The sequence below is a fragment of the Scardinius erythrophthalmus genome (genome assembly GCF_964197995.2).
Source record: "Scardinius erythrophthalmus genome assembly, chromosome: 23".
Lineage (NCBI taxonomy): Eukaryota > Metazoa > Chordata > Actinopteri > Cypriniformes > Leuciscidae > Scardinius > Scardinius erythrophthalmus.
In genome coordinates, this window is record NC_138243.1 from 30292657 (window position 1) to 30304467 (window position 11811).

Below are 11811 nucleotides of genomic sequence, written 5' to 3' on the forward strand. Positions count from 1 at the left end.
GCGCTTGCGTGCGGCGCCATTGATTGGTCGGTTAAAGTTGTCTGGTGACACACAAAGGATCTTGGTGTATGTATGGCAAGCCGTTTTTACTTTTATTCATTCCCAGGAAATTAATTAATTTCTTTTTTTTAATGAGCATAAACAAAATCTGCAAAGTTACAACGCTCAGAGTTCAAACCATAGACTGTAAAAAAAGATGGACGACGCCCCTTCGCTCTCTTCCACTGGTGAGAACTGAAGCCGCCAGTGTCCCGATATGGTGCTGACATCTTGGAACTTGAGTCTGCGCAGTAGCGATCTCAGGACCAGACCTGCGCAGTATGAGCAGGAAGTAAAGCCGCGAAATCAACGCTCCACCCTCACTATCGCAGAATGCACTCTCCCTGAGTGCACTTTTAAAAAAAATTTATTGCTGTACGACAAGAGGTTTGTTAAAATAAAGTAAATACAATCTCCTTAGTCCTCCGAAGATACCGAAAAAAATGTCCGTTGGTGCTTCAGTGACTGCTTCGCTCAGAGAACCTATCAATCACAGCTGTCAATCATGACGTTACACCACCGTTTTTATAGCATCACGTAACTAACTAAAAACCAACTTATTTTGGAAACAGACACTTGAACTTACATCAGCGTGATAAAAACGACAGCAAATGAAAGAAACCACCTTTGGAAAAAAGATATTTGAAGTGTAATTTAATTGTTTAGTTGGTCTCAGGGGCGTAGCAACCGGGGGGGACGGGGGGGACACGTCCCCCTCACTTTTAGAAACGGGTGATTCTGTCCCCCGCATTTTTTTGACCCAGCGCCAATATTTCCGACCGTGTTCTCTGATTCGTTACTTAGACTTGAGTGAACTAACATTCAGCCAATCACAGCGCGAATCATCTCTTGGGCGTGTCTACCATGAGCTTCAAATCTCTTGTTGCTCTCTTGCGAATTTTCGTTCGCTGTTTAGTCACTTTGCTGTTTGGCCGTCTGGGGTAAAATGAACCCCAGAAAAAAGCAGAGGACATTACATCCTTTTTTCAAACACGCACTGTAAGTATGTATGTCGCGATGACATGAATCACGCGTAAAGTTTCCTTGTTGATTTAACCAACTGTAACGCAGTAAGACCGTATATGAGACCGTCTAGACGTGTACGACAACAGAACCCGTATGGACCTCGTCACGTCGCGCCGGATTGTGCCGAGTGTGTGTTAAATGCTCTCCTACTTGTTGCTTTGGATAAAAAGCATCTGCTGCCTAATGCCTAAATTTTATAAATGAGACGTAACCGATTATTCCCATCAGGTACGCAACGTCATAAGACGTTGATATTTGGTTAAATTTCGGTTGCGACGTCGGGTGACCAAAATAATGTTAAAACTTTGTAAATACATTGATTTAGGTTTTATTGATTTATTTAATAAAATGTATGTTGTATAAAACTAAGGGGAAAATGCCCTTTATAAAGGTACAAAAAAATATTGTTTTCAAACAGTGATGTAATGAAACATTGACAATTTAAGTTTGAAGGGAGTAAAGCCTCTGTTTAGGCTATTAATTAAGGAAATATAATTTTGCCAAAAGAAGAACTTTTATTTTAAATAAATGTTAATTTTAAATCAGCCTTCTTCAGTGTTATATGTTACCATATTATCATGCTTAACACTGAGAATTTGAATAATTGTAATGTGATGATCAGATGCAGATAACTAAATCAAAGAATATCATTTTGGGCAGTTGACCGGTGGATTATTTATTTGTAACAGTGGATTTGGGTGACTCAAAGTGCACCGGATTAATGAATTTATCTTTAAAATGTACAAAATTTTCTTCCGGGGGGGCATGCCCCCGGACCCCCCTAGAGGTACCAAACTCCACCCACAAAAATAATGTGGGAATATGATAATCTACAAAAAATACACATTTTCATTATTAGGATTTTACCACCTACGCCTCATTTTTAACCAGGAAAAACCTTGTTATGAACATCACCTTTGGGTCACATCCTATGGTCACATACAGCTTTTGTCCCCCCCACTTTTAGAATGGCTGCTACGCCCCTGGTTGGTCTCACGTCCCGTTGAATAACACGGGGAGGCGGGGCTTATGACCTATACTAGGACCAGTCACCGGGGAGCGATCGAGACGTTTTGGCTTCACTTTTCAGGGCTTGTGCGGCACGCTTGGTTCAAACCAAAGGGAGATATTTGCTTTTTAAAGAAATTGTTTTTTAATGACTACAACAAACGGCTGGTAGGGACTACACAAGCTTCCTCCCGGGTTAGTGACATCACTAACCCTAAAATTTACATAAACCCCGCCCCCAGGATCATGCAAGAAAGGGGGTGAGTCCATGTTGAGAAGAGGTAATCATAACACACACACACACATAAACAAAACATGCCAGATTGTACAAACCATTGATTCATTTATCAAAAAAACTGTATAGGTAAACACGGTAAACCACTTTTCACATATTTTCTTCATATTTATTGAAAATAAATGCCTTTCCAATCTGAGATGCAGTGGCCGTGGGAAAAGGGAGAAGAACAAGTTTGGCAAAAGGTGGATTCGAACTTGGGTCGATCGCGTCAAAAAGTATCTACAACTCACTGCTAAAGGCTACAACATGTATCAGGCCGGTTTCACAAAAAAAAAAAAAAAAAAAATCAATTCTTGATCTCAACAACTGAATTTGAATGGCAGCCTATTGATATCAAGAATGTTTTTTTTTACTAGTGGAAAAGTAATTCCAGATATCAAGAATTAGCATTTTAACTAGTGACAATTGAATTTTTGATATCAAGAATGCATATCCTGGGAATTAATAAAAGTGAGAACGGCTTGCCATAGTTGGTGTGTGGGCGCTTGGTGGCCCAGAATGCCGAATCTTTCATTGAGACGCATTCAAACCTTTAGGAGTTTTTTGTATTGTTGATGGCTTTTGATCTCTAGGGAAGATAATCTTTTAAATCTACATGTTCATTTGATATACGCCTCGGAAATAAAATTAAATCCGCTCGTGAAAGTTAAATAAAATACGATGTAAAAATCGTTATCAAGCACGGATGTGATTGAGCCATTATGACCATCGCGGTGAAAAGTAACAGATACCTGACCACGCCGTCTCTTCAGCAGCAGTATAATGATATTGTTCAACATTAATTAGCGATTATTGAATTAAAATAAACAGTGAAACGTTAAAATAGGAGCATTATTATTTAGACAAAATAAGAAGGAAATTGTACGAGCCGATAAGCCCCGCCCATTTGGAGGACGCGCTGCTGTCCAATGAAAGCCCAGCAATGAACATGTGCTTGAGTTCGATTGGCGAACGCCTGAAAAGTCCGTTGAGCGTCACTCGTTGTTTTGAAACAGACAAACTTGATTTTTTGAATAAAACTCTTCATTACAATTGTGAAACAATCAATAGTCGCTTAAAACAATATTATAAGATGGCATTAAAACATTGTGTCCCAAAATAGGTCCATAAAATCTCTCTCATTTCTCAATATGGCGAAGAAGGAGATGACAGCTTATTGTTTGCATTGGTTTATTAAAACAATACACGTTTTAACTCTTGTTGGAATCATATACAACATGAATTTAAATGTAAATCCTTAATACTCATCAGTTAAGGCTTATATAAAGTGAGGCGTGTGTTGAATTAGTAAAAAAAATATAATAATAACATTGTGCTGCAGTAATAATGTGAAACTGCACTGTGCCAGAAAGCTATAACAATTCAATGAAATGGCATGAAAATATGACACTTATCAGTTCAGGTATATTTAGTTATTTAAAATTAACTAAAGATCTCGACTTGTGAGTGAGCTTCATGAGGAAAAAACCGTTGACTGTGCAGGACACCTGTCTAAACGGTCTAAACAAACACGCGCCTCGTTGCTAGGTGACGCCTTACAAATGAAAACAATACTCTGAAATCGGCTCAAATTCGCTACTTTTAAATTGTTGCCGCGGGTTTTTTTTTTTCTCCCGCGGGTTAAAGGTGCATTCAAAACTGTATACACGGGTTTCTTGTATACAAACTATACCGGATGCGCGCGCATCCAGGAGGCAGAAAACCGCTATCTGTTATGCCGAGTTCTGTAAAAGAACATTGTAATTAACGTAGATTTCGCATTGTTTGTAATTTCTTGTTGACTCAATAATAAACTGCAATTTCAGAGTTGGATCTGTTTGTTTGTGTCTCATATTTAAAACGTCCAACTGTTTACGAATCAAAATCCGGACATAATGTGATGCATGTATGAATTATTATGTTAGACTAAGTTAGTAATGTAATAGCCAATGTTAGCAGTGCAGCATCTCTAGACCCCGAATTTGCTTTTATATAAGTGAACTTTGTTTACGTTACTTTACGACCTGCAACATTTCATGACACATATAACGTTACTTTACTGTAAATCAAAGATTTGACGATGGATTATGTGAGAAGCCATTAGTACCTCCGACCGTGGCGATTATAATCTATATATAAATATTAAAAAACTTAATCTCAGCAATGGTGAGATCTTACCGGATCCCTGCGCAATACATGACGATCTTTGGATTGTGGATGACAAGAGGTGGCCAGCAATTGTATGGCCTGATATATATAATTATCTTATTCAGACACCAAGTGTGTATACAAGAGAAATGATTAGAGCGTACAAATCCCTTGATGCATACAACTATATACGTGCTATGTGGTCATGTGCAGCTCGTCAAATTATGAATAGAAAGAATATAACATACAACTTCCTCCTTCTGTCCCACTCTTCCATTCGCCGAGATTTGGAATTACTTACAACACGTATAATTTAAATGAGCAGATAAAACACAACAGATAGGCCTGCATGTAAATAAATTACGCAACAACTCCTTGGCATTTTGACTTAGCGACAACAAAACCACTTTGCTACTAGCTTAAACCCTTTACTCCGGTACGAAGACCGCGGGTCTTTTGCCTCTTGGTTGCGTGCGCAAGCAGTGATGACGTCGCCGAGAAACCCATGTATAGACAATTCTAACAATAGTGGATTTAACATCAAATGTTAAATTGTATGTTTTTAATGTAACCTTCTCCATTTAAATAACTTATGTTATAGAATAATTTATGCAATTTTTAATTATTTATTTGAAATCCTTGTATTGTTCAACTGCTCGAGGTAAATATGGGATTTAGAAAGAAATTAGTAATAATAAATAATGCTATGCTTTTTAGGGAGAGTAAAGTAGCTGACACTGTTGAAGCTAGTAATTAATTTAAATTTTTATAGTAACTTACCCAACACTGATTTAAACGAATTTTAACCCGCAAAAATTCGCCACACAACAGTGAATGTAACCTTACAAATCGGAGTCAGTCGTGATTTTCAGTTATATTACTTGCATTTTTTATAATATATTATACATATAAATAATATTTATAATATTTTTTAAAATAATACAAATAATTTAAAAATGAAAGACCAACAAATTAACACTTATCGCTACTAAATATGAAACAGTGAGGATTAAAAATTACATAAACTTTAATTTAGTATGAATATAAAAATCTATATGAAGTCATGAACTCATCCCAAACTGAATAATACTATCCTTAAACCAGCCCCATAATCTAGTGATCCATAGATTGACTCCTAAATCAGTCAAATACTGGATCTCAGGTGTCAGCATTTTCCGGCAGAGCTCTTGGTACTGCTGGTCAATATCAGTCCTCAGGTTGAATCCTAATATGGAAGGTTTTCCAATGGGCTGCCAGGGTTTCATGTGTCTGTCTGTGATGTCCTTCGCCTCCACGGCTCGCCCTCCATCAATGCAAATGGCCTCCATCTCTGCGTTTCTCCTGCGTAGCTCCTTCACATGCTCCTCCATTCGGCTCCGGCCGTACGCCTCCACACGGGCCCAGAAAGTGGTATTAAAATGCCGATAAAGCTGCCAGTCAGCGCCGCTCCATTGCCGAGCTTGAGTCTTCATCTCCGGGCTCATGAGAGCTACAGATGTGGCGTTTCGAGTATTAATCTTAAAAAACAACACGTCATCCATTTGCCAACATAGAGCATCTTTTAGCAGAATGAGCGACTCCTCAAAGTGCTCCGTTATTAAAACATACTGAAAATGCTTTTCAACGTACTCAATGCCTTGTTGAACTCTTGGATCTCCAGCATCCAAATCGTTCTCGAAGCCAAAGTCAAAAAACTGTAGGTTCTTGAGGTAAAACGCGTTGATTCCCTTTGGGTTGAAGTAGCGGTTTGGATGGGCGAGGAACTCTTTCAATTGGTTTTCTCCGGGTATTCTCCATGTTTGGGGTATGTAAGCTTTGAAGTAGTGAAACGCTGACTCAAAAAGCTCTGCGGGATCTCGTATGATGGTGAAGAAGATGGCGTCCGCCGGGAGTAGCTTCTTCACCTCGGGCGCATTGAATCGCATGTGATTGCACACGATATTATAGCACGTGCCCGGCTGGTAGCTCTTCACTTGTGTTCGAAAGAAGCTGGATGGGTAGGAGAAGTCATTACGGCTGTCTGGGAGAGCAAACTTCAGCTGATGCTTTTCTCCAAAGCGGAGGAGAATGTTCATTAAAGTGCTGCTGGCCGTCTTATGGGTCTTCATGAACATCAGGTTCACTTTAGGCGCACAGGCCACGTCTTCTCTGATGCTCTGGGAATGGTTCCACACTTTAATGTTTGGTGCACATGGGGCCAGAGGCACACTGAAAAAGATACAAAAAAAGAGGATAAACACTGAATTATTATACAGTAGTCAACATTTGAAGTGGATCAAAACCTTTCATCAAAGTTATACATGAATTTTGAACAATACCCATATATATATATATATATATATATATATATATATATATATATATATATATATATATATATATATATATATATATATACAGTACCAGTCAAATGTTTGGAAACATTACTATTTTTAATGTTTTTGAAAGAAGTCTCTTATGCTCATCAAGCCTGCAGTAAAAAAAAAAAAAAAACAGTAATATTATGAAATATTATTACAATTTAAAATAATGGTTCTCTTTTTTAATATACTTTAAAATGTAATTTATTTTTGTGATGCAAAGCTGAATTTTCATCAGCAAGTACTCCAGTCTTTGGTGTCTTATGATCCTTCAGAAATCACTCTAACATTTTTTTAACATTTTTATTTATGCCATACACTGTAAAAAAAATCTGTGAAATTTACGGTAAAAAAAAAACGGTAACTGTAAAAATACAGCATAGCAGCATTTGAGATTTTACAGATTTAACTTAAATGATATAACGTTTATTCACCAACCAATTGAAGTACTAATATCTGTTCTGTGCCTTTGTAATACACTGACAACCACCGAAAACATGAGGAAGTCACATGATGAATCAAAGCTCATCACAAGCAGCTTTTGCACAAGCTGAAAAGGTCAATGCTAATATATAAAAGACACAGTGTCATTCACTCAAACACTAAACACCATCATGGTAACACACAACACTAAAGTTATGCGATAAACATTCATTTAACAACATGTAACATAAAAACCTAATGTACACTGATAAGAACAAACTAGGGCATAGTTATTTCAGAAAAAATGCATCACACTTTTGAAGTGTCACTCAGGGAATTCTGGGAATGTCAATTTACGGGTTTCACAGTAAATTATACAATGATGTTTTCTTTTTTCACCTCTGTCAATTTAACTGTATTTTACTTTAAAATAAAGTTAGATTAACCATATATCATAGGGAAACTTTAGTGTTAACCAATAAGACAGGATTTACCGTAGCATTTTTACAGTTATTCACCGTTAAAATCACCATCATTTTTTTATCGTGTATTCCGTCTCAATGTCCGGCACGGGGAAATAATGATAATGCAGATTAGAAGGTGAGGTATCACTACTCAGTATCTTTTGACCATTTTAAGAAAAAAATCAATAACGAATGTATTTTACTTTTGCTCAGTTTTAAGCGTCCTTGCTGAATAAAAGTATTTATGTCTGAAAAATCCTGATCGGAGTAGTTAAAAAGATGGCTTTAAATAGACCACGATTGGTGATGGATGACTGGTATCGGCAGGTTGTAAAATAGAAAGCCACATGTTGAATCATAAGCAACCAATGTAAACCCAGATGCTCAAAATAATTAATTGGTTACTTAAATTAAACAAATTTGTTTAAATATTTTAACTATTTAGAACTTTCTTTTCGTTTTGCGTTCACAAAACTGACACATTTAAGTAATTGTTACATTGAGTTTTATGAACTTGGTTCTTTTAATTTAGATTTTTTTTTTCTATTTCCCAGCATGCTTTGCTATGGCACTTTAAAGGGAGAGTAAAAGCTAAAATTGAACGTTCTAAAATGTGTGTTTTTTGTGCAAGATTAACGTTAAGTGGGAGATTTAGTTGTCAATATGCTAAATGTTAAAAGAAACAACAAAGTGTGCTTACCTGTGTGTGTCCAGGGAGGCTGGAGCAATAAAACAGTAGAATCCCATGATGCAAACCACAAAAGCCCCCAAAAGCAACTTTTGTGTCACTCGCTTCATCATCCTTCCAAACTCTCTTGGATCCTTAAACGGAAATCATAGATGAGATCACTTGATCTATACATGTGGCCGATTGCATAGACCGTAGACTAGTCTTTTACAAGAACCAACAAAACAAGACTGTTCACTCCTCGCTGATTGCTAGTTGGACTAGTTCTTAAGACGGTGGCGGTGTTTATGCAACTATGATATCAGATCTTTACCTTTTCTTTGATCTTTTATCAGACATGTTTTGATTTTGTTTGGTATTTGCAAACGAGAGACACTCTGTTTACCTGTCTACATTTGTTAGAATATGCATTGTTATTATTAATAGTGTGGTGGATTTGTATGCACAGAGTCTCATACTGTATATTTGGACAGAAAGTGTTTCGTACTCTGTGTTTACACATCAAACAGTCGTATGCCAGTGTTTACTGTACAACTCTTATTTCAAAGTCTTAATCTCATTCCAACACACCTTAAATGCAACATTTACTATATATCAAGTGGATTAAATGTCTAAATAATTAAAACTAATAAAGTCTGCCTCATTCTAAGAGTTTACAGAATGACAAAACGTCAGTAAAATGTGTACAAACACTTGTAAAAGCAAGTCCTTCCTGAATGATGTCGTTTCGGAAAGGCGTGTGTGACATGCAGTTAATTAAGAACACGTCACAACGCATTCAACACTTTCTCCTCTCATGCATTTTCAAAGGCTTTGATTCGAAATCGCATGAGCTAATATGATCATTCTTAATATGATGTCATCATTCCATATGATGTCATGAAAGATTTGAGTGCAGCTCATACCGGATCAGTGTTTGTTGAAGCCTTGCTATCATCCCAGAAATCATGGCCAAAGACTGAGATAACATAACAGTGCTCAGTCCAATAATTAGGCTATTGAGAAATGATAGACGTCTACAGCGCTCATGGGAACCTGTTCTGCTGTTCTGAGAAAAACCTCTCCGTTCTTTGTTCTGATTGGTTTGATGTGTATAAATGATAAACTGCCAGTATGGAGCAATGGAAGGTCGCTCACACCCATCTGTGATTTAATAAAACCATGAAAAGATGTTGTTTCATCGATGTCTGATGTGGTCAGTGCACACCCCGCTCATGTTGTGACACGCTAACATAACATGAACATTAGACTTGTGTTAAAACCTCGAAATAATCAATAGTTATTTAGATATGTTTCAGTTTTAGTTATTATAGTACATGCTTGTTACAACAAAAATAAAAATGAGAAATGTTGATTTTTTTTTTTTTTTTTTTTGTTTTTTAATTTTCTGGTTTGGTTTTAGTTAGCTATAATAACCCTGATGACAATGGAATTGTGAGTTATCATGGACAATTTGATTTTATTGTAAATTTAAAAATATTATATGCAGAGGTGGGTAGAGTATCCAAAAACTGTACTCAAGTAAAAGTACAAGTACTTATAGAAATATTTACTCAAAGTAAAAGTAATAATCTTAACAGTTAAGCTACTTGAGTAAGAGTAAAAAGTATCCAATGAAAAAACTACTTAAGTATCTAGTTACTACTTCGGATCATATATAGGCCATATATAGGCATATTATTAAATGACTTATTATCATAATTATATAGGCTATCTTTGCAACAAAAACAGAAGAGACGAGCATTATTTCTGCCATCTGTAGCCCGAAACTCATTGCCTGTCCTTTGGTTTGTATAATAGTAACTTATACAACTACATTTGGATTATTAGACAATGTCGAAATAAAGTGACTCTGCAGAGTTTTGCATTCACATTACCGCGGGATGGCGGGTGTTCATTTCATAAACTGTGGACAATGGTAGCTTATTTAATGTATAAATTAATGTATATGTCCCAAAAACGGGTAATGTCATACTTTGTAGTAGTGCTATGGTGGCGTAATAATCTGTTTGTTTGTAAAAGTATTACCTGAGTGAAATGAAATCGAATGTATCGTCCTGTGGAATCATTTATTCACAGACAGTTTACGAAGATGTTCAACTAATAAAGATCTTCATCGCTGGCAAAAATATGATGTATTTGCAGATTTGCTTTCACTGACTGTACTGTAGGTCTACGGACACTTCTTCCAACGCTCTTGATGTTCTTAAATCTTCCTGTTTCGACTCCGAGTCCGAGTCGAGTGTGAATTGAAAGCGCTTCAGACGATTCAGTGCGTGCAGGAACTGAACAGTTCATTCAAACTGATTCGCGAACCGATTTAGACAGATCTACCAACTTGTTTGATGAAGTCTTTGAACAGAATCGACTCAAAAGAGTGATTCATTTGTGAATTGAGCATCGCCCATGCCCAGAAAAAAGATACAGCGCGCTTGGAATAAACTACGCGTTTAACAACATGTATTGCATTAAAATAAAGTAACGAGAGGAACGTCGCCCAACGTAACGAAGTAAAAGTAGGCCTACAGTTTTTTTTCTTTAGAAATGTACTCGAGTTAAAGTAAAAGTACCCACATTTAAATCTACGCTTAAAAGTAAAATTTTACTAAAATAATACTCAAGTAAATGTAATGAAGTAAATGTACTTCGTTACTACCCCCACCTCTACTTATATGATTCTTTATGCTTTTTTTTTTTTTTTTTTTTTTGCAAAACATTGTTAATTATATACTTTAAATAACTGAATTTTATTTTATTTTATTTATTGACTATAATAACATTAATTTTTTTTTACTATAACATTTTATTTTATTTATTTGAGCTATAATGACATTTTATGTTTTTATTTTTTATTTTAACCATAATAACATTTTTTTAGCTATAATATAATTTTATTTTAGCTATAATTACATTTGTTATTTTATTTTAACTATGATATTTGACATTTTACTGACTTTATTTTATTTTAACTATAATAACAGTTTATTTTATTTTATTTTACCAATGACATTTGACATTTTGATGACATTTTATTATAATAACATTTAATTTTATTTGAGCTATAATAACATTTTATTTTATTTTACCTATAATAACACTATAATAACATTTTATTTTATTTTAACTGTAATAACATTATTTTATTATTGTCTTTTCTTTAAGCTATAATGAATCTTTTTTTAAATATAATATAATATTTTATTTTATTTTATTTTAACTATAATTACATTTAATTTAAATTAACTATAACAAAATGTTATGTTATTTTATGTTACTTTAATGACATTTATAAAAAGTATTTAACGTGATATAATAACATTTTAACTATAATAACTTTATATTTATACTTTATATTTGCTCGTGTTTTGTCTGTGTGTC

At 35.3% G+C, this 11811-nt stretch overlaps 1 protein-coding gene across 1 annotated transcript; it reads right to left on the reverse strand.

Annotated features, from left to right (window-relative positions):
- Nucleotides 1-5559: 5559 nt before the first annotated feature.
- Nucleotides 5560-8546, reverse strand: gal3st1b (galactose-3-O-sulfotransferase 1b; the record flags this gene model as incomplete). The annotated part of the gene is made up of 2 exons (XM_081353956.1): nt 5560-6706; nt 8446-8546. 2 exons carry the CDS (start codon nt 8544-8546, stop codon nt 5560-5562), a joined length of 1248 nt encoding a protein of 415 aa, XP_081210082.1.
- Nucleotides 8547-11811: the final 3265 nt, after the last annotated feature.